Here is a 23,593-nt window from a genome sequence, read left to right as displayed (position 1 = left end):
GAAGGGAGGACCATGGGTGATATCACACTGGCTCCAGCAAGAGTGAGCAAGTGACAGTTTTCCTGAACCTGCTGCACGAAGGGGTGGGCGGTGTACAGCGCACACAGACTTTGAATGGTGCTTAGTGCGTCTGAATGAGGACAATTGAAAAGGCTGTGTCGCCTGATATACTCCGTGGTACGATACAGGATGAAGAGCTCTGCTCTAAACACTGAGCAGTTTGCCAGTAGCTGAAATCTAAAGACACGACTGCCAATGACTAAGGCACACCCGACCCCACAATCAGTCAGAGCCATCAGTTTACACAAAGGTACTATCGTGAAGTTCCATGCGAAGGTCATGAAACTGAAGGCAATAGATCGAGGCTGGAGTAGTGTCCTCAGGAAGAGAATGAAGGCCGAGGTTAACATTGGCCGCTTCACGAAGCCAAGGTGGTGAAGGGTTCACACAGACCACAAAACCTGCAGGTAATGTGAAGTTAAGCTGCCGTAGCATGTGCCGAAAGCAAACTACAGGAGCTAACAGAGAAGAGGGACACACCCCATACACGCGATCAAAGGAATCATTGAAGGAGGCATAGGATGGGTGGCCATGCATGGCAGACGAACAGCACGCATACCTGCTGAGGAGACAGTCACGGTGGTAGGACAGTGGTAGTTCAGCAGCTTCAGCATACAGACACAACATACAAGGCACGCGTGGCCCAACAGATGCCACGATGCTGGCTAGTGTTGAGACGATGTAAGAGGGATGGACGTGCAGGAACACGAACAAAGCACCCGTAGTCAACTATTGAACATACAGGGGACCAGTACAAACAGGACAGTGGTTCAATAAGCACCCCAGGGAGTACCATTCAGGACACAGAGGACACTGGAACAGAGTACAGCAGGCGGCCTGGTAAGACACATGGGAGGTCCAAGAGTATTTCCTATGAAACAAGCCCCAGGAATTCTGTAGTTTCAACGAATGGTAGGGCAACAGGCCCAAAATGTAAAGATGGGAGAAGAAACCAATTGCACTGCCAGAAATTCACACGAACAGTTTTGTCAGTCCATAAAAAGAAAGCCATTGTCTATGTTCCATGAGTAAAGACAATTGAGACATCACTGAAGACGTCGCTCAATGAGACAGGTCCATGAGGAACTGCAATAGATGGCAAAATCTTCAATAAAAAGAGCCAGATATGCCCGGCGGGAGAAAGGCCATTATAGGATCAATGGCGATAGCTAAGAGGACGATACTCAGAACGTAACCCTGAGGGCACACTGTCTTCTTCGATAAAGGTGTGACAAGGCAGAACCCACAGACACCTTAAAAACACCTGAAGGAAAACAGGGCAAGTGGCCACTGAAGCCCCCACGTGTAAAGAGTACAGATGATTCCAGTTCTCTAACAGGTGTCTTAGGCCTTCTCCAAATCTAAATGCCCGGCCACAGCCTGGGATTTCAGCGGAAAACCATTCATGAAATGGGTGGGCAAAGTAATGAGATTGTCAACTGCAGAATGCCGCACTCTAAATCCACAATGTGCATTCGTCAGTAAATTGCGAGACTCTAGTGACCATATCAGCTGGGCATGAATCATATGTTTCATCACCTTGCAAACACAGCTGGTAAGAGAAATGGGGTGGTAGCTAGAAAGAAGGTTTTTGACCTTACCGGAATTGGTAAGGTATGATGGTGGCTTCATGCCAGTGTCTGGGAAATGTGCCTCTGCCTAGATGCGGCTGTACATGTTAAGCAGAAAGTGCTTGCCCGCAAGAGAAAGGTGCTGCAACATTAGAATGTGCATGGCATCTGGCCCTGGGGCGGAGTATCGAGATGAAATGAAAGCATGATCTAGCTCCTCATAGTAAAGGCAGTATTGTAGCACTCATGATTCAGAAGAGGGTATCGCCCAAGCCAGTTCCGCTCGTTTCCGATTGAGGAGGGCAGGGCGATAGTGGGAAGAGCTCTGAACTTGCGCAAAATGGCCACCTAAGGTTTTGGCAATAGCTGTAGGGTCCACGATAACCTCGTCTGCCTCTGTCAGGCCAGAAATTGGGGAATGGATCTTTGTCCCAGAGAGCCGTCCGAGGTTGGCCCACATGACTGAGAAAGGGGTGGAACTGTTAAAAGAACCAGTTAGTAAAATCCAGCTAGCTCGTTTGCTATCTCTAAGAACGTGACGACACTTTGCAACCAACTGTTTATAATGAATGCAATTTGCCATCATAGGATGGCAGTTAAAACTGTGGAGAGCACGTCTCCGTGCGGGAATTGTGTCGCAGCATGCCTCAGTCCACCAAGGGACTGGGACACGACATGATAAAAAGACAGTGGGGGGAATGGAACGTTCTGAAGCAGTAAGAATAATGTTTGCGAGATATTTCGCCTGGTCATCACAACTGTGGAAATCATCTTCAAAGACCGCCATGGAGGAGTAAAGCCACCAGTCGGCCTTAGTAAGCTGCCATTTGGGTGTGCACGCAGGTGGAGTAGGAGTCAGGAAAGGGATAGCACATGGGAAATTGTTGCTCTAGGTAGGTGTCGGAAAGAATGGACCACTCAAGACGAGGGGCAAGCTGGGCAGTGCACAAGGATAGGTCCAAATGGGAGTAGGTGTGCGAGGCGTCTGAAAGGAAAGTGGGTGCTCTGGTGTTAAGGCAGAAGAGGTTAAGTTGATTAAGAAGTATAATATTTTGAGGAATCAGCCCCAGTTGTTCAAATTTTCTGGTTTTTACCAGGTTTCGGCTAAATTAATCTAGCCTTCTTCATAAGCATAAAATTACTATAACATTCCAGAGTAAGGCACAGTCATCATTAAAATTAAAACCTATAGTACCGTGATACCATGCCGCTGACAACCGACCCCACGTGGTGAAGAGATGCCAGGGCTGGACTTAAGCTAAGTAGTTTTATTCAACATGGTACCACAGTACAATAGGTTTTTATTTTAATGTTGACTGTGCCTTACTCTGGCACGTTATAGTAATTTTATGCTTCTAAAGAAGGCTAGATTAATTTAGCTGAAACATGGTAAAGACCAGAGAATTTGTGCAACTGAGGCTGATTCCTCAAACTATTAGTCTATCACAGTTGCTGAAGGGGCTGCAATAGCCTAAAAATTCTTGATTAAGAAGGTTAGCCAGGAGGGCACCTTTGACATGTCCTGGGAGAACCCCAAAGGGGATGATGCGCATTGAAGTCACCGAGCAGCAAAAATGGCAGAGGTAGCTGCCCAATAAGCTGAAGGAAGTCTGCCCAGGTGACTGAATGACAGAGGTACATTAATGGTACAGAGGAAAAAAGTCAGGTGAGGAAGGAAAAGGCGAACTGCAACAGCTTAAAGATGGGTAGTGAGGGAGATGGGGTGACTATGAATGTTGTCCCGAATGAGGAGCAAGACACCCCCATTAGATGGAATTCCAACCTCAGGAGGAAGGTTGAAACGAATCGTTAAGAAATGTGAAAGCGCAAAGTGATTGTGAGGGTGCAATTTCGTTTCCTGAAGGCAGAGTACAAGGGGACACTGCGATGCTAAAAGGAGCTGTAAATCCTCTTTGTGGGACCGTCATGAGAGTCGTGATGAAGAGATGTAGGGGTGTCACCTTGGTGGCTGTCAGAGTGACAGCCAGGGAAGAGTCACTACTACAGGGCACAGAAGCAGGATGATCCTGCTCCATGGGGTCCACTGAAACATCAGCATGCTTGTGCAGTCGGTCTGTGGAGCCCAACGCCGAAAAATGGTTGCTGGTACACTCTGGTGACACGAAGGCCGGCTGGGCTACGGTATCACGTGGCAACACCGTTGATGAGGATCTTCGAGTTGGCTAAGGAGAAGACCATATGACTTTGGTTGACTTCTTCGAGCCTTTCCGGTTAGAGGACAATTTGGGGAGTTTGGCTGGAAGGATGTAGGATGTCTTCACGGGAGTACTCTTTCTGTCCTTTCCAGCCTACTGGTTGTGTAGCTGGCGGCTTGCCACCTTGAAGTGAGGGTTTGATGGCTTGTTGGACAGCTGGATGGGGGATAGTGATGCTAACTCGAAAATCGGCGATTTCACAACCTCAGATGTAATGGAGTTCGCATGTCTGTATGGCCATGTCCTTCCCCGAGTAAGGGGTAACAAAAACAGAACTATAGGTACCAGACGGGAGTTTGAACCAGGGTTTGCGACTAGCTGGTAACTTGCGAGCGACTGGGTAAGGCAGTTTTTCTTTTACCTAGATCTCTTTCACATCCTGCTCATCAAGATACATGGGGACCACCTCGAGAGGTGACGGCATGGCCACCATTGCAGTTGATACAGTGGGGAGACGGGTGTGGACCATCGCCCTCATGTGCATCCATACCACAGGTGACACATTTAGCAAGGTGTCGACAAGACGTTCTAGTGTGGTTGGAATGATGACACTGGTAGCAGTGCATTGGGTTCGGAATATACACCCGGAATGCGATTATTTTATAGCCTAGTTTGAGCTCTGACAGAAGCACCACTGTATCAAAGGTGAGAAAGAGTGAGTGGGCACTAAGGAGGAATCTACTTTTTTCATCACACGATGGATGGCAATGAGGCAGGATTCAGAGAGGCAGGATTGGAATTCGGTCTCAGACTGTCGAGCAGCTTGGTGTAATTATACCACAGGAAGAATTCAAAGTTCTATGGGCCTCAACACAAACAGGGTAACCGTGGAGAAGCAAAGCAGCAAACAGTAGTTGTGCTTGAGAATTAGAAGTGGTCTCCAAAAGCGAAGTGCCATTCTGTAGACGTGAGCAGGATTTCACAGGGCCGGCAACTGCAACAACACCTTTCTGAATAATAAAGGGATTTACTGTGGCAAAGGACTGACCGTCTGCAGTATGTGAGACCATGAGATACCGTGGTGCAGTGGGAAGGGTCTTTAAATCATTAGCCTCATTACGTTTACCTTTTGTAGATGTTGAGTGGGAAGATGCACTGTGAGGAAATCCCCATGATTGCCAGCGTCTCCAACAGCACACTCCTTCACAAGAGGGCACACCTGCCTTAAGTGATTGTTCACACCTCACAAACACCTGACAGAGGGACCAATCTGCAATTTAGGAAGGTTGCAGCTCAGGCAATCACCCCTCCCTGGGCCGGGCATTACCCAGTCACCTGTTGTGTATCAGACATATGGTTCGGCCTTCAGGAGCGCACAAGGAGGAAGAAGACAAAGAACTCAAAGGCCGAAGTGGAGGCACGAGAGAAGAGAAACAAAGTTATAAGGGAGCAAAAAACAAAGGTGACACTGTTCTTACGTCAGCAACAGAATGCAGAACATCCTAATAACACCCCAGACATCCTCCCAAAGGAGAGGAAAAAGAATAGCAAGAGGATAGACATGCAGCATGGAAGGGGAAAAAATGCAGAGTTCAGCACCCCGTTGTAGCCAAGCACGAACCCGCCAAAGTGTGGCAAGCTGTCTTGGGGGAGCGGGGGAGGCAGAAGGCTATGTGCTCACAGAATATCTAACTTCATGGACCTTAGTCTAATACCAGACAGTACCTGCACTTGGTAAGAGTACTCTCCTGTTGCACTACACAATAGAGATGTTGTAATGAAGTCAATCCTAATGGAAATTCTAAAATAATCCACTCTTTACATTGCTAAGTGGTAGTAAGAGTATCTCAATTTACACTCATAGATTAGCACCATGTATATTTAATGTACCTTTCTCAATTTCTCTATTACACAATGGACAGCTTCACGTGTGCCTGTTGCTCCCTAAGGGCACCCTGGATCCATCCTTTCAAGCTTGATTCCTACCTCAACCACTGCTCACAATTTACAGAATTCTTTGTTGTTGCCTTTTATTTTAATGCCTCAACCACCCTATCTATTTTGCCCACAGTGCCAAAATGTTACTGTTTTAATTGTGCTTTTACCTTTTTTATTCTCTCGTGTATTTTCTTATTCCATTTTAACCTCTATCCTATATCATTATTCAGTTTTTCCTTTCTTCTACCTATTAATCATCCTACTTATGAGATTTGTTGATTTGTCTCCCTAACACCTGTCTTGTGAAATACTGTTGCAACTTTAAATTTGAATTGTGTTCCAGCTTCATATAAATTTCTGTATGTGCATCCCAGATATTACTTTAAGCTTATTAAAACTCAAGAGGTAGGCACAAGAAAATGCTATCCCAACTTAGTGAGGCTTGTAGAAATGACATTTGTATGTCCTATAGCTACATACCATGCATCTTCCTTTGCATAACAAAGAATAATATTTATAAATAATGTATTCTGACAGTGCATGCAGCACATGTTATTAAGAATGTTGTACTGGGAAACTGTCCAACCAAAACCAGGCACACAACTAAAAATAATTTGTGCTGGTGCTTCACATGTTACAATAGGTCACGTCTATAATTTATTGAAGCTGTGGAACAAATCAACAAATACTACTAGCTCGGATCAGTTTCATCACACACTTGTGTTTCCGAATGCATTGCAAGCTTGTAGCAAGTAATTTCATTTTCACCGCTTGGAAGTTCTGTTGGTTATTTAAGTTGTTCTGCTACATTGTATTACTGTTCTTGTCTTTGGTTTATCCAGCATAAAATGCACTAACTCAAAATGATCCCTGGAAAAACATTTTCTTACAGCAGCCCAATTCACCACTGTTTGTACCTCTTCCCAGAGTCTTGTTAATGCACAGGGTGTATCAAAAAGAATCATCCGATTTGGCACATCTATATTTCTGAAACTAACACCAGTCCATCTTACAGTAATTCTTTGATTTAAAAAATGCCTGCACTTACAGATGTTACTGTGCCAGTGCCCCAATAAAGTCCTTCGAATCAGTCTTCAACTGTGAGAAAAGGAAGTTCAAGCATATTGAGATATGTGCTTCACGTAGTGTTCTCAGCAAAGAAAACTGGTTCATACACCTTTTCCAATGAAATTGCACAAAACCATTAAATTTTGGAGAGTCCCTCCCATGTTTTACACATTCACGTGGTTGTTCCGTACCCCATATTTTCACATAACGACTGTTCACCTTTCCATTTAAATGGAATGTTGTCTCTTCACTAAACAAGAAGCGTGGAAAAAAACAGTCATCCATCACCATGAACGAAATTACAGAGCTCCACACATTGTTGTTTGTCACCTTCAAGAAGAGCTTGCATTAGCAGAATTTCGTATGGTTTCATGTGTAAACATCAACTCGACACACGTCAGACGGACATCGGGCATGTTGAGCTGTAAAGCGAACGGCTTTCTGCGGACTGTGTGAAACTAAGGCAGCTGCTTTCAACATCTGTGTGTGTCAGCCACGCGGGGACTGGCCGTCAATTTGCCTTTACACAAACAACCTGTTTCTTGGAATTTTTCATGCCATAATCTAATGCTTTGTGCTGTAGTATGATCCACACCCTACCTAGTACGAAAGTCACACTGAACAGTTATTACTGACCCACATTGTGCAAAAAGTAGACCACAAAATGCTTTCTGTTTTCCTGACACCATTTTTACTAGAACTGAAGAGGGCACACGGCTGCTACCTAATGAGAACCATGTAAAACTTTGAGGTTTGCTCTTTCCAACAGTACGTTGTTCACACATGTATCTCAAATAACTTTTCACTTTTTTTAATACTGATGATTCTTTTTGATACATCCCATATTTAAAAATCAAGACCTATGGAGATTACACGTAATGAAAAAATTATTCTTTGAGCTTAAAACTTAATTACACAAGAAATTTTTGGAGGTTGTGAAATTTAATTCTGTACATATGAAGAACTTTAGTAAATACACAGCATAATTATTAACAGCATAGCAGTATAGTTAGTGAACTTAAAGGAGACAATTCACTTTCCACTTATCAAATATTCTACTAGAAATTAAATTGTTGTACAATAACTACAGTGCATTCATACTAACAGTAAGCTCACCAGGCTGTTTTAACAGTGAAGCAATAACAATGGAAGCTCCAGGTAGAAATATTAACATTGTACGAATAAGGACTGCTACTTACCATAAAGACACTAAGTTGCAGAAAGGCACATTTCAACAACACGTAAATAGAGCTTTCGGCCACAGCCTTCATCAGTAAAGATAGAGGCATCCACACATGACTGCCACTTCTAACATCTCTGGCATTCCGTCCTATGATGCTGGAGTTGGCCATCATGTATGCATGAGGAGGGGGTGTGTGTGTGTGTGTGTGTGTGTGTGTGTGTGTGTGTGTGTGTGTGTGTGTGTGTGTGGGGGGGGGGGGGGGTGTTTACTGATGAAGGCTGTGGCCAAAAGCTGTGTGTCTGCAACTTAATGTGTCTTCTTTATGACAAGTAGCAATCTGTCTTTTCCTATATTGTCAACGAAGCAGTAATTTATTGCTTACCTAAATTTAAAATAACTCCAAGAATTATGTAAATATACCGTTTCTATGTGCAATGTCTTATCTTAGCCATCCAAGCACTCTTCACACTAACTCAGAGCTTCAATGACGTCCAAGTGGAAACTAAGAAGTTACTGCAAAACTTAGCTTTGAGTCCAGTAGATGAGGCTTTGAGGCTCGATTCAGTGGCTCAGACAGATGGCAGTAATATTTGAAATGCAAAAATCTTTGCGCAAGTAACTGTCCTATAGGTGTTGGGAAACCTACCTTGTAAAGAAGTATAATAGAAATTTAATTGTACCTTTGGTAAAAGGTATGAACTACAGGTTCAAACATTAATTTAGTGGCAATTACATTAGCTATTACCAAGGGCAAAGCAGGCACTACTACTAGTAATCCCCATACACGATGATAAATTATTTTTTTCAAATGTGACTGTACACAGAACTAACCTTTTACGCGCACCATTGATTTTGCTGTCCCAGCCGTCGTCATATTATTATAATTTCCAATATTGGAAGCAATGCAATAGTAATTATTTCTATCGTCCATTGTAACTTCTTTTATGTACAGAATTGCATCAGCAATGTCACCTTTTGCTTTCAGCGTGATACGATCTGTACTTCCATTTAAAATTTCATTGCCTGAAATGAAGATTTTTACACATATGATTTTAAGGAAATCAAGAAACTTGAGAAGCACACTACATGTTTATCTTTAAAACTTGTGTTGTCCTTTTCTAAAAAGGATGTATTTTTTACACTTGCCTATTTTCCATTTAATTGTTGGAGTAGGGACACCACCAGTCTGGCATTCTAATGTCAAACTCTCACCCTCTATTACTATTGTGTTGTCAGGTAGGCGCGCAAATGGACGAGCTGTAAGAAAAACATTATATAGCAGATACAGTAATTATGAGTTATGCTTAAATATCACAACTGTTAAATACAACACTTAATTTTAATAAGTAATAAAGTATCTCAATACACTACAGCCAAATTTAGAACAGTATCAAATCACACACAACTTCTGTACTACTGCAATCTTTTTATTCACTTGTAATTGAGGTTCTTTACTGATTAACAAATAAAAAAATATTGGAGATAATTTACTATATTTTCAACAAAACAGTTTCCACTTTGAACAAACCAAGATTAGGATTAATATTTGAGTATACACAAATCAATCTTCCCCCACCAATTTATCCCTTTTAGTCATTTTTCATATTTATTCGAAGCACTGCAGCGGAGGTGTATATATCTCTAAAAACAAAGATGATGTGACTTACCAAACAAAAGCGCTGGCAGGTCGATAGACACACTAACACAAATATACACACAAAATTCTAGCTTTCGCAACCAACGGCTGCTTCGTCAGGAAATAGAGAAGGAGAGGGAAAGACGAAAGACTAAGGTAAGTCTTTCCGCCCCCGGGATTGGAATGACTCCTTACCGTCTCCCTTAAAACCCACATCCTTTCGTCTTTCCCTTTGCCACGAAGAAAAATGATCCTAATCCTACTCCTAATGATCCAACTCTCCAGGACACTATCCAAATTGAACCCTGCCTGGAACAGTTCCGTCCTCCGTCGCAGCGGGACCCACCTCCTCTTCCTCAAAATCACCCTCTCCAAACCTTCCAGGAATTTCTGACTTCCAGCCTTGCATCTCAATCCTTCTTAAAAAGCCTTAATCCTACTCACAACATCACCACTGCTGAAGCCCAGGCTATCCGTGATCTGAAGGCTGACCGATCCATCGTCATTCTTCCGGCGGACAAGGGTTCCACGACAGTGGTACTTGATCGTCGGGAGTATGTGGCTGAGGGACTGCGTCAGCTTTCAGACAACACCACATACAAAGTTTGCCAAGGTAATCCCATTCCCGATGTCCAGGCGGAGCTTCAAGGAATCCTCAGAACCTTAGGCCCCTTGCAAAACCTTTCACCTGACTCCATCAACCTCCTGACCCCACCGACACCCCGCACCCCTACCTTCTACCGTCTTCCTAAAATTCACAAACCCAATCATCCCGGTCGCCCCATTTTAGCTGGTTACCAAGCCCCCACAGAACGTATCTCTGCCTACGTAGATCAACACCTTCAACCCATTACATGCAGTCTCCCATCCTTCATCAAAGACACCAACCACTTTCTCAAACACCTGGAATCCTTACCCAATCTACCCCCGGAAACCATCCTTGTAACCATTGATGCCACTTCCTTATACACAAATATTCCGCACGTCCAGGGCCTCGCTGCGATGGAGCATTTCCTTTCACGCCGATCACCTGCCACCATACCTAAAACCTCTTTCCTCATTACCTTAGCCAGCTTCATCCTGACCCACAACTTCTTCACTTTTGAAGGCCAGACATGTTGTTGTTGTTGTGGTCTTCAGTCCTGAGACTGGTTTGATGCAGCTCTCCATGCTACTCTATCCTGTGCAAGCTTCTTCATCTCCCAGTACCTACTGCAACCTACATCCTTCTGAATCTGCTTAGTGTATTCATCCCTTGGTCTCCCTCTACGATTTTTACCCTCCACGCTGCCCTCCAATACTAAATTGGTGATCCCTTGATGCCTCAGAACATGTCCTACCAACCGATCCCTTCTTCTGGTCAAGTTGTGCCACAAACTTCTCTTCTCCCCAATCCTATTCAATACTTCCTCATTAGTTATGTGATCTACCCATCTAATCTTCAGCATTCTTCTGTAGCACCACATTTCGAAAGCTTCTATTCTCTTCTTGTCCAAACTATTTATCGTCCATGTTTCACTTCCATACATGGCTACACTCCATACGAATACTTTCAGAAATGACTTCCTGACACTTAAATCAATACTGGATGTTAACAAATTTCTCTTCTTCAGAAACGCTTTCCTTGCCATTGCCAGCCTACATTTTATATCCTCTCTACTTCGACCATCATCAGTTATTTTGCTCCCCAAATAGCAAAACTCCTTTACTACTTTAAGTGCCTCATTTCCTAATCTAATTCCCTCAGCATCACCCGACTTAATTAGACTACATTCCATTATCCTTGTTTTGCTTTTGTTGATGTTCATCTTATATCCTCCTTTCAAGACACTGTCCATTCCATTCAACTGCTCTTCCAAGTCCTTTGCTGTCTCTGACAGAATTACAATGTCATCGGCGAACCTCAAAGTTTTTATTTCTTCTCCATGAATTTTAATACCTACTCCGAATTTTTCTTTTGTTTCCTTTACTGCTTGCTCAATATACAGATTGAACAACATCGGGGAGAGGCTACAACCCTGTCTTACTCCCTTCCCAACCACTGCTTCCCTTTCATGTCCCTCGACTCTTATAACTGCCATCTGGTTTCTGTACAAATTGTAAATAGCCTTTCGCTCCCTGTATTTTACCCCTGCCACCTTTAGAATTTGAAAGAGAGTATTCCAGTCAACATTGTCAAAAGCTTTCTCTAAGTCTACAAATGCTAGAAACGTAGGTTTGCCTTTCCTTAATCTTTCTTCTAAGATAAGTCGTAAGGTCAGTATTGCCTCACGTGTTCCAGTGTTTCTGCAGAATCCAAACTGATCTTCCCCCAGGTTGCCTTCTACTAGTTTTTCCATTCGTCTGTAAAGAATTCGTGTTAGTATTTTGCAGCTGTGACTTATTAAGCTGATAGTTCGGTAATTTTCACATCTGTCAACACCTGCTTTCTTTGGGATTGGAATTATTATATTCTTCTTGAAGTCTGAGGGTATTTCGCCTGTTTCATACATCTTACTCACCAGATGGTAGAGTTTTGTCAGGACTGGCTCTCCCACGGCCGTCAGTAGTTCCAATGGAATATTGTCTACTCCAGGGGCCTTGTTTCGACTCAGGTCTTTCAGTGCTCTGTCAAACTCTTCACGCAGTATCATATCTCCCATTTCATCTTCATCTACATCCTCTTCCATTTCCATAATATTGTCCTCAAGTACATCGCCCTTGTATAGACCCTCTATATACTCCTTCCACCTTTCTGCTTTCCCTTCTTTGCTTAGAATTGGGTTTCCATCTGAGCTCTTGATATTCATACAAGGCGTTCTCTTATCTCCAAAGGTCTCTTTAATTTTCCTGTAGGCGGTATCTATCTTACCCCTAGTGAGATAGGCCTCTACATCCTTACATTTGTCCTCTAGCCATCCCTGCTTAGCCATTTTGCACTTCCTGTCGATCTCATTTTTGAGACGTTTGTATTCCTTTTTGCCTGTTTCACTTACTGCATTTTTATATTTTCTCCTTTCATCAATTAAATTCAATATTTCTTCTGTTACCCAAGGATTTCTACTAGCCCTCGTCTTTTTACCTACTTGATCCTCTGCTGCCTTCACTACTTCATCCCTCAAAGCTACCCATTCTTCTTCTACTGTATTTATTTCCCCCATTCCTGTCAATTGCTCCCTTATGCTCTCCCTGAATCTCTGTACAACCTCTGGTTCTTTTAGTTTATCCAGGTCCCATCTCCTTAAATTCCCACCTTTTTGCAGTTTCTTCAGTTTTAATCTACAGGTCATAACCAATAGATTGTGGTCAGAGTCCACATCTGCCCCTGGAAATGTCTTACAATTTAAAACCTGGTTCCTAAATCTCTGTCTTACCATTATATAATCTATCTGATACCTTTTAGTATCTCCAGGGTTCTTCCATGTATACAACCTTCTTTCATGATTCTTAAACCAAGTGTTAGTTATGATTATGTTGTGCTCCGTGCAAAATTCGACCAGGCGGCTTCCTCTTTCATTTCTGTCCCCCAATCCATATTCACCTACTATGTTTCCTTCTCTCCCTTTTCCTACACTCGAATTCCAGTCACCCATCACTATTAAATTTTCGTCTCCCTTCACTATCTGAATAATTTCTTTTATTTCATCATACATTTCTTCAATTTCTTCGTCATCTGCAGAGCTAGTTGGCATGTAAACTTGTACTACTGTAGTAGGCGTGGGCTTCGTATCTATCTTGGCCACAATAATGCGTTCACTATGCTGTTTGTAGTAGCTTACCCGCACTCCTATTTTCCTATTCATTATTAAACCTACTCCTGCATTACCCCTATTTGATTTTGTGTTTATAACCCTGTAGTCACCTGACCAGAAGTCTTGTTCCTCCTGCCACCGAACTTCACTAATTCCCACTATATCTAACTTCAACCTATCCATTTCCCTTTTTAAATTTTCTAACCTACCTGCCCGATTAAGGGATCTGACATTCCACGCTCCGATCCGTAGAATGCCAGTTTTCTTTCTCTTGATAACGACATCCTCTTGAGTAGTCCCCGCCCGGAGATCCGAATGGGGGACTATTTTACCTCCGGAATATTTTACCCAAGAGGACGCCATCATCATGTAATCATACAGTAAAGCTGCATGCCCTCGGGAAAAATTACGGCTGTAGTTTCCCCTTGCTTTCAGCCGTTCGCAGTACCAGCACAGCAAGGCCGTTTTGGTTATTGTTACAAGGCCAGATCAGTCAATCATCCAGACTGTTGCCCTTGCAACTACTGAAAAGGCTGCTGCCCCTCTTCAGGAACCACACGTTTGTCTGGCCTCTCAACAGATACCCCTCCGTTGTGGTTGCACCTACGGTACGGCTATCTGTATCGCTGAGGCACGCAAGCCTCCCCACCAACAGCAAGGTCCATGGTTCATGGGGGGGGAAGGCCAGACATACCAACAATTAAAGGGAACAGCCATGGGTATCAGGATGGCCCCCCTCGTACACCAACCTATTCATGGGTCGCCTAGAGGAAGCCTTCTTGGTTACCCAGGCCTGCCAACCCAAAGTTTGGTACAGATTTATTGATGACATCTTCATGATCTGGACTCACAGAGAAGAAGAACTCCAGAATTTCCTCTCCAGCCTCAACTCCTTTGGTTTCATCAGATTCACCTGGTCCTACTCCAAATCCCACGCCACTTTCCTTGACGTTGACCTCCATCTGTCCAATGGCCAGCTTCACACGTCCGTCCATATCAAACCCACCAACAAGCAACAGTACCTCCATTATGACAGCTGCCACCCATTCCACATCAAACAGTCCCTTCCCTACAGCCTAGGTCTTCGTGGCAAACGAATCTGCTCCAGTCCGGAATCCCTGAACCATTACACCAACAACCTGACAACAGCTTTCGCATCCCGTAACTACCCTCCCGACCTGGTACAGAAGCAAATAACCAGAGCCACTTCCTCATCCCCTCAAACCCACAACCTCCCACAGAAGAACCACAAAAGTGCCCCATTTGTGACATGATACTTTCCGGGACTGGACCAGACTCTGAATGTGGCTCTCCAGCAGGGATACGACTTCCTCAAATCGTGCCCTGAAACGAGATCCATCCTTCATGAAATCCTCCCCACTCCACCAAGAGTCTTTCCGCCGTCCACCTAACCTTCGTAACCTGTTAGTTTATCCCTATGAAAACCCCAAACCACCTTCCCTACCCTCTGGCTCCTATCCTTGTAACCGCCCCCGGTGTAAAACCTGTTCCATACACCCTCCCACCACCACCTACTCCAGTCCTGTAACCCAGAAGGTGTACACGATCAAAGGCAGAGCCACGTGTGAAAGCACCCACGTGATTTACCAACTGACCTGCCTACACTGTGATGCATTCTATGTGGGAATAACTAGCAACAAACTGTCCATTCGCATGAACGGACACAGGCAGACAGTGTTTGTTGGTAATGAGGATCACCCTGTGGCTAAACATGCCTTGGTGCACGGCCAGCACATCATGGCACAGTGATACACCGTCCGGGTTATCTGGATACTTCCCACCAACACCAACCTATCCGAACTCCGGAGATGGGAACTTGCTCTTCAATATATCCTCTCTTCCGGTTACCCACCAGGCCTCAATCTCCGCTAATTTCAAGTTGCCGCCACTCATACCTCACCTGTCATTCAACAACGTCTTTGCCTCTGCACTTCCACCTCGACTGACATCTCTGCCCAAACTGTCTTTAAATACGTCTGCTTGTGTCTGTATATGTATGGATGGATGTGTGTGTGCGCGCGCGAGTGTATACCCGTCCTTTTTCCCGCCTAAGGTAAGTCTTTCCATTCCCGGGATTGGAATGACTCCTTACCCTCTCCCTTAAAACCCACATCCTTTCGTCTTTCCCTCTCCTTCCCTCTTTCCTGATGAGGCAACAGTTTGTTGCGAAAGCTTGAATTTCGTGTGTATGTTTGTGTGTCTATCGACCTGCCAGCACTTTCGTTCGGTAAGTCACATATATGTGTGTCCAAACCATCTCTCCACAAAAAGGCTGGAAATGTAGGTAGTAGCAGTAACAGATGGAACAATGGCGTAAAATGTTTATGGCATTGACAGAAGTTAACTTTTGACTGATAATAAAGCAATGAACCACACTGACCATTTGGTCTAATATTTGTGGAGGGCATGTTTCACAGTAAAAAATATGAGTGCAAGAGTGAGTGGTCAGTACTTGCTTTTTTTGGGAGGGGGAGGGGGGGGGGGTGTGTATAATTTTTAATACTACTTGTATACATACAGGAAAGGACAAGAAACAATACTAGCTTTCAGAACTACTAGTTCCTGTCTCAGAGGCAAGAGGGATAGGTTGGGGAGGATTGCCAAAGACAGAAGGGTAAGTAATTCAGACTCCAGGATGAAAGAGACCCATCTCCTCTCAGGTTATAGGAAGGTTTGATAATGTAATAATACAATTTGTCTCCATACATTAAAGCAGAATGACCACTTCTTAAACCACTGATCAACTAACATTCTACACCAGCACATGATCTGCGATTTACAGGTTTATCAGGCGTAATAACAAAAATGCAAAGACATTACTGGCATGTTCATACCTGATCTCTTTCCAACAAAAAGTACTGATTCAAAATTTTACAATAGGAAATTTCATGTAACAAAAATATTTTTAGTTTCCTAGTTAGAAGTCAAAATATAAAAATTGACTTTCTGTAATTTTTTTACAGTGTACAATGAAACTTACAGATAACAATGAATGGAACACTTGCATTTGAAGCAAGATCAGTACAAGTGTAATTTCCAGTCTCATCGTCTGTTGGTTTCTCTATCACCAGAGAAGTTGGTTCAAGTTTGTATTTTTCACTTTCTTTGATTACTGTGTCTCCTTTGCGCCTGAAAACAAATTCAGTTCAGCATAGAGTGTACACATCTTTACATAAATTTCAGAGGTATAAAACTGAATTACACAGTGATAGTTAAGATAAACTACAATAAACTGCAACAAACTATCACCTACAACTGATATGCACATTTATTGTTGGAACATGTGTCTTATCCTAATAAATCCCCGTTACATATTTTCAAAACTATGACCAACTGAAATTTTCAGAAACACAAGAACTTCCTAAGTAGTATCAAGTCGCTTACCTGCTACCTTACAACAAATAAATAACTAAGCTCCACTGCACAGGTTTCATAAAATGTTACTATACAGTCTGTCTACACTGAAGAGTGAATCACTTGTGGTGAGGAAGTGGCACTTACCAAATAAGCACCTTACCTCCTCCACAGGATGAGTAAGAATTAAGTTTCCCATCTAGCAGTGGTGTGGCAGCATGCAGTGACTTACACACATTTTGTTGACATACATTAACAACATTATTATCAAAAGGATGGATTGCTACTCACCACTGTGGACTCTGCAGTCAGGCCACAGTGGCAATTCTGCACACACGGGCACCAAAAGGTGAAATGTTTAATAGCCTTTCCAGTCTGCAACTCAGCATCTCTATGTGGTAACAAATATTGCTGTTCCATTACTTTCCAATGTTTGGTACATATATATTAGCTATAAGCTACTAATTTGTTTATTCCATATACTGTTAATGCGTTTAGTAGACAAAACACACCCGAGTGAGGACTCATTGCAACTCATTTAAAAAAAGCACACTATGGTTGGTACACAGCCTGTAGGTGCTCCTTGTGATGTAGTTGGGATAGTGAATGGAAACTTCTCTGCTTGCTATTCAGTTTACTGACAGACTATAGTAACAGAACACACCTACACTGGAAAGTTAAGACAAACAAGTTTGCTTAATGTGACACACTTAACAACCAATCTCCCTCCCTAACACAACTGTTTACATCATAGAGACTGACAATGTATTGTTTTTCAAGAGATAGAGCTACAGTTCAGAATTTCATTCTTAAAAGTTTGAGAAATTAAGGTTTCCAGCAAGCTTACTGGAATTCAGTGTTAATCACGAAGCTCATGGCTACACACACAATTCCATCAGTAATTAAGATGAACTACAACAAAAGGCTGCGCTGCTTGCCCACGATGAACACTAAGGCCACCCATGATTCTTGCAAACATGTTCACAATTTTTTGAAAAATTGTATCTCGTGTGATTATTAATAAAATATATTCTGGTTTGGTTATTATTGCCACACAAAAGAAATTTTTCACACATTGCGCAGAAAACAAACATTGTTTAAATGCAACAAAAATTTATGGCAAGGGTATTCATGTACATGCAACACCTCATATCTATCGTGGACAGAAGCTGCAAATTAATTTGTAGTGTATCATGCAAATTATCTTAATTTATCTTTAAAGTCACTCACCGATATAAATTACTTACCACTCCAGTTTTGCAGTCGTACTGTTAGTACATTTCAGAACCAGTTTAAGCTGCCTCCATTCCATTACCTTGTAATTCTCAAAATCATACACAGGTTGAAGTTGTGGACCTGAAAAAATAATGCGTATTTTCAAGGAATTTGTGAGTAACTTTATCAGCACTTTATTGTGGGCAACTGGAAATTATACAGTCCTTAGCAACTACACTAATAGTTGCTTTCAACACATGAATATCCAATAAGAGAAGGAAGAAAAGAATTTTTTTATTATGAGCTACATATGAATACATAATTCCCCAATTTAAACTGTACCACATAAGTCAGCCTTTAAAAATTGTCCATTTCCATAGACAAGGTCACAAGTATATCAGAATAATGTAAAATGCCAATGTGTTGGTGTCGCAAGCAATCTTTTGTGTGAAAAAAGAGGGAAGTTTCATTACTATGATCACAAACTAGTAACAACAGTCCTTTGGTAAGTGCAAATACTCTCACAAATGATGTCTGTGATTTAGCATGGATGTTAATCCTTACACTTTCCCAGGCCTAAAACTTTACAGCACTCTAAGTGAACCCATCTCAACAATTCACAAATAACTTTAGTATACAATGAAATGAGAGTTCTCCGAGATTCTCAAATTTATGTTAGATTTTGCAATTGGGCACTACTTCGCACTAATGTATAACTGAAACACTCCCTCAAACTCATGGTTACCACTTGACCATGCACATGCAAGAAACCTTGTACAAAATACTCTAAGGCACCTAATGATTTCTTCACACAGTTTACAGTAAATAAAGAATTGTTCTTATGTATTTTGGAATAGTTTTAACACTTCATTTGTAGTGTAAATTTAGGACACGTCTAGTGAAAGTAGTCATGAACGCACGCACACGTGAGAGAGTGTGTGTGTGTGTGTGTGTGTGTGTGTGTGTGTGTGTGTGTGTGTGTGTGTGTGTGTGTGAGAGAGAGAGAGAGAGAGAGAGAGAGAGAGAGAGAGAGAGAGAGGGGGGGGGCAGCAAGTTTCAGTCAGGCCAACCCAGAGTGAAGGGGAATATACATTTTTTTTAATGAAGAAAGGAACAGCACATTTTAAAAATTACAACAGTATGCACCCATTACTCTAACAATTTAAGAATACAAAAGATATGTGATTCTTGTGGCTGATGTTGAAGGTAACTAGTTACTTCACATATCTGTTGCTATTTTAGCAGCACTTAACAACAGATTCACACTTTCTTCCATAATATAACAAATTTTGTGAAGTTGTATAGGAAGTAGTTTGCATATTTTTGTGTTACACTAATCATACTTCGATATTAATTCTCAAAAATTTACTTTAATAAAATGATCAGAATTTGCACTACACTACCAACATCTTAAATTACATTAGTTATTACAGCTGCAGAAATGTGATTAGTGATTAATATTACTGTCTTAACTGCTACAAACCAGATCATAACGGTTTTGTTATTCAACAGTAGTGTCCTGTTTTCCTCTCAACTGCACAAAGAACTCAGCAAAAACTGTCTAGAAACATGTTAAGTTGTGGAACAGCACTAAGGAAAAAATAGATTGTATAAACAGAAGGACCTAGAAATACCAGATGATTTCAGACCGATTATACAGGGTGGTCAGCGTCTGACGAGCTTGTAAGGGTGTTACAGGGTAGACTGTACTGAGAAGTAATTGTTAAGAAAAGTGTCTGTCAGCACTGACATTAGGATCTAACTGGCTAACTTAATCTGAAGTGGATCAATGTATGAAGTTTCTTTTGGACTTTTTTGGACTGTTTCTGATGATCCTGTATAATAAGGTATCAAAACCAGATTTTAACCCACAAAACATTTCCATGGACAGATGTGTACATAGACCATAATTTGTTGGTTATGAATTGCACATTAAAATTTTTGGCATTGCAAGAAAGGACATGGAGATTGGTTCTGGGTAAATTTAAAGCACCACTTAAATTCTCAAAGGGCCAAAAGCTAACAACAACCTGGAAAAAAGGGAGGGGGGGGGGGGAGGGGGGGGATCAGTTGATAAGAGACACTGAGGCATCAAGGAATTTTAATTTGTTAATGGGAGGAGTGCAGGCTGGGGCTGGGGGTATGGGTATACTGAGGAAAGGGGGAGGGTTAAATTGTCATTAGAGGGAAGGCTTGCACAGGGGTTAGTGTGGAGAGCTGCATCAACTCAATCTTCCAACTGAAGACCATCAGAAAACTTGTTATTTTGCTTGCTTCCTTAACACTGTTCATTTTGTGGGGGAGGGGGTGCTCTGGACATTCCCTCATTCTTCCCTAGTCCATTAGTGACAGCAGCTAGAAATTCAATCTAATTGTGATACTATGTAGGTGTGGTAAAAATCACAGCACCGAAAGCCATATTTATATCAGAGATGAAAAATCTAATTAGTAAAAAATATTCACAGGGCCAAAAAAGGCAGAGTTCATATTTTTCACAAGCTACATAGCTCATTCTCTTTCCATGCACTTTGAGTCCTAGGGTTCAAAGGTGCTCAGAGAAAAACCTATAGAGGTGACAACTGATGTAATGGTGGTGACAGTTCATATCTGTTATTAGTTTTAACATTTTTGGTTCACTGACAATTGCGCATTTCAAATGTTGTAACACACATCCTACAACCAAACAAGGCCACAATGGAATAAAGACTGCTTCCAATAATTCAGAAACATATTTATTATCTCTGTTACCCATTTCCTGTTTATGTACATATTTGTGACAGTTCTCTATAGTTTTTGATTTGTCATGATGCTGCAGTGATGGATTATTAAATTCCTGAGGCAATGATCTGACTACCAAATTTATTATTGTGAAGAATGAAAAGTTGATACTAAACATGACATACAACAGGGAACTGAACGAAATGCTTACTAGTCAATACCATCAATTTCTTCCATGAACTTTCTGACATTTTCCTTGAACTGACAGTATACTCTTGATATTGAGTCTTCTGAGCCCACCAGTTACAAAAGGGCTCAACCAGATTTAATCCCACTGACAAAGGCCAAAGCAGTTGCCTCCACTAAAAAGCTCCAAAAAACATTAAATCACTTCACAGGAGTGGATTCTCTTGGTTGAAGAGAAAGAATTCTATGACAATGAAAGAACATCTACAAGAAAGGAAGAATACTGGAGGAACTCTTTAGTATTGGGCCATCCAATTTCTCATATTTATTGGAAAATTTCTTTTTGAAAGCTAGTGCAAACTGACTGAAAAATTTCAAGAGAAATACCAAATATGACAAGCTATTAAATGCACTGGCAAAAACCAAAGAAGCAGAATTTGAGCCTGAAAGCAGTAGAAGGTGCAATTGCAAACTGACATTTTATAATTACAAACAGCAATTGTGATTACATACATTTTCTGGCATAATGAATGTGTGTGCACTTCACAGGTATGAAGCTGGATTCAATCATTCGGACGACAACATTTCGACAATCCAACTGGCCACCATCTTCAGGTAAGATTGCAGGTGTGCAATCACGCCGAAAGCAAGCAATGGCCAACATTAATTTTCTGATATGAACACATTTTCCTTAAACTGACAGTATAGTACTGAAGATCCCGTTGATGAAAAAGGTTTACCGAAAAATTTGTGGCTATCATTGACTAGTTCTGGCTTGACTGCACCTGCAATCTCACCTGAAAATGGCAGTCAGTTGGGCCATCCAAATACTGCGTCATCAGGACAAAGCCCAGCTGCATACCAATGAAGACTTAAATTTATTACTGTAAGTGACAAATGGGATGTATTTTTGATGCTAGGTAAGCTCACCAGATGTTCCAAGTCACATGTTCCAAGCAGGAAAAATTAATGGACCTGGCTAAAGAAAATTGCAGCACATGTTATGTGTCAACTTCGTTACTGGTTGACTCATGGAGCCATGTCTGATGAGATTTTTTGTAACAACTTTAGAACAGCTACATGCACAATCATCATACTCCAATGTTTAAATCTTGGTGATGTATATGCCCTTTGATGGGTCAAAAACTAATTGGCAGTGCACCTTGACCAAAGAAGTGAGCAATTTTTAAATGGAAGGATGCAATTAAAATTAGCCAACTGTTCATAGGTTTTAAGCATACCTATGTTTCATGGCACAATATGATTCAAAATTAACATAAAGGGGATTACAAATTATAGCACCAACAATGTGTCTCTTAGTCCTTTAGTGATGGCAAAAGGAGATGACAGGTTACCTTAGGGTCATCAGATTTCCAAAATCATAATATGGGACACAAATTACAAGTTGAAATGAATGGACATTTTATAGAAACTTTTGTTAATATGCCTACCTTATCTAGCAGATATGTTGCTTTATGCTACAATTGCATTTTTTGAATTACAACATACACAAAAATACTTTCCGTTAATAATCAAGTAATATTTCAATGCTGCGACATGCAAAAACAGTATATGACTTTCGTGTAACGAAGTCTTTAACTAGGGTAGTAAATGATTATTATTTACGTAGGGTACTAATTTTCCACTCTCAATTGAGCGCGCGAGTTTAACCGTGGTTACTTTCTGAAAAATGTTTTCGATATATTTTGCGTAAGTTGGATATTTTGAAACGGAACGTTAGAAAAATTATGTTAAGTATTCAGAAAAATCAATCTTGGTTATAAGCACTTCCTCAACGGTCTGCACGCTAAACCACCTCTTTTCAGCAGTTCATAAATCATTTGTCATCGAGAATACCCATTCTGCAGTAACATTAGTGCCAGGTATAGTATCACGAATGCAGAAAGAGAGCTACAATTTTTTTCTCATCTGTTCTCTTGAGATGAAGGAAGCTGAAAATGGTAGACAGTTCCGGTTGGTTTAGTCAAATAGTGTTATATTTATTCTTTGGGTATGACCACTTTTTTCTCCATCTGGTTATGCAACACATTATAGACAGGCTGTTGCAAAATACACGGGAAGGATAATGGAAAACGCGGACAATACACGGTCCTATTTATTTTGTCGGGGCAACGGGAAACAATAAGGGACGATCACGAAAAATACGGAACGTCGGGTCACCCTAGTTTAACTTCCTTTTGGGAAGTACAATTTCTGAACATTTGTTAACTACGCTTAAGAAGAAAAGAAAAAAAAACTGTCAGCTGTGAGCTAACAAGGTTCACTACCTACGCGAAGCACTAATGGCTGTAGAATTGCAAGATCAGAATCAAATAGAAGGCATGTAGGAACCAGATTAGTACAGATCGTCAACTTATTAGTCTGCTTTAAGTGACGCATAACCGAGCTTACGTGCGGCAAGAGATTACATCACTGTTAGTCTAGTAAACATGCGCCTTTGCGATAATTGCTGACGTTAACCTTATCAGTAAGCACACAGCAATTAATTACATTCTTAATTACCGCTACCTGAATGCCGTGGCATTGTCAGCAGATACCAGGTTCCACGAAAAAATCAATTCCTTCTATTACATGAACGAAGTGATGCTGTGGGAAAGTAGCCATTAATCTACACACCCCAGATAACAAGACTCGGCGCGGTAATAATGCTTTGCAGAACACCAGGCGCCATTTTAAAAAGGATGCATTATAATTCACAGTGACTCAAAATTGTTATACGAATGATCGACATTCAC

The 23,593-nt window shown here is 41.6% G+C and overlaps 1 protein-coding gene across 1 annotated transcript in view; it reads right to left on the bottom strand.

Moving 5' to 3' along the window:
* LOC124615520 (basigin) overlaps nucleotides 1-23,593 on the bottom strand; it is a 102,255-nt gene that overhangs the window by 16,538 nt on the left and 62,124 nt on the right. The window contains exons 2-5 of the mRNA XM_047143481.1: nucleotides 17,966-18,074; nucleotides 16,345-16,493; nucleotides 9,123-9,233; nucleotides 8,808-8,999 (exon numbers count right to left, since the gene is read on the bottom strand). Of these exons, the coding sequence (XP_046999437.1) occupies nucleotides 8,808-8,999; nucleotides 9,123-9,233; nucleotides 16,345-16,493; nucleotides 17,966-18,074 (561 nt within the window). The remainder of the gene's footprint in view (nucleotides 1-8,807; nucleotides 9,000-9,122; nucleotides 9,234-16,344; nucleotides 16,494-17,965; nucleotides 18,075-23,593) is intronic.

The sequence above is a fragment of the Schistocerca americana genome, chromosome 5, assembly GCF_021461395.2.
Source record: "Schistocerca americana isolate TAMUIC-IGC-003095 chromosome 5, iqSchAmer2.1, whole genome shotgun sequence".
NCBI classification, from domain to species: Eukaryota; Metazoa; Arthropoda; class Insecta; order Orthoptera; family Acrididae; genus Schistocerca; species Schistocerca americana.
The sequence above is the reverse complement of the archived record's forward strand: the minus strand, read 5'-3'. Positions and strand labels throughout refer to the sequence as shown.